This window comes from Aptenodytes forsteri, unplaced genomic scaffold (genome assembly GCF_000699145.1).
Source record: "Aptenodytes forsteri isolate BGI_AS27 unplaced genomic scaffold, ASM69914v1 Scaffold269, whole genome shotgun sequence".
NCBI lineage: Eukaryota > Metazoa > Chordata > Aves > Sphenisciformes > Spheniscidae > Aptenodytes > Aptenodytes forsteri.
The window spans coordinates 1,463,149-1,463,497 of NW_008794418.1; the positions used below are offsets into that span (position 1 = coordinate 1,463,149).

General features: G+C 67.6%; 1 protein-coding gene across 1 annotated transcript in view; it reads left to right on the top strand.

The window, feature by feature from the left end:
- LOC103907314 (5-hydroxyisourate hydrolase) overlaps window positions 1-189 on the top strand; it is a gene marked incomplete at its 5' end in the record, with an annotated part of 980 nt that extends 791 nt beyond the window's left edge. The window contains one exon of the mRNA XM_009289461.1: window positions 48-189. Coding sequence (XP_009287736.1) covers window positions 48-137 — 90 coding nt within the window. The remainder of the gene's footprint in view (window positions 1-47) is intronic.
- Between the last annotated feature and the right edge of the window lie 160 nt (window positions 190-349).

Below are 349 nucleotides of genomic sequence, written 5' to 3' on the forward strand. Positions count from 1 at the left end.
CCCCGCCGGAGGGGGATCCCAGCCGCTGCCTCCTCACTCTCCCCCAGGTCGTCTTTACCATCGCTGACCCGACCCAGAGGCTGCACATCCCGCTGCTGATCAGCCCCTACTCCTACACAACGTACCGGGGCAGTTAGGGGAAAGGCACGTCCTCCCCGCAGGGATGCCGGTCATCGGGGGTGAAACTACACCGCCAGCACCATTAAAGGCTTCAAACAGCACCGTTGGTCTCAAAAAATCACCCTCCTGGGGGGCAGCGCTCACACGGCTTCTGGAGGGGAGCCCCAGGGGCAGCACAGGCAGGGGGGCCAGCCCAGGAGGCAGGGGGGCCCGGGGGGGGGGCCCCCCG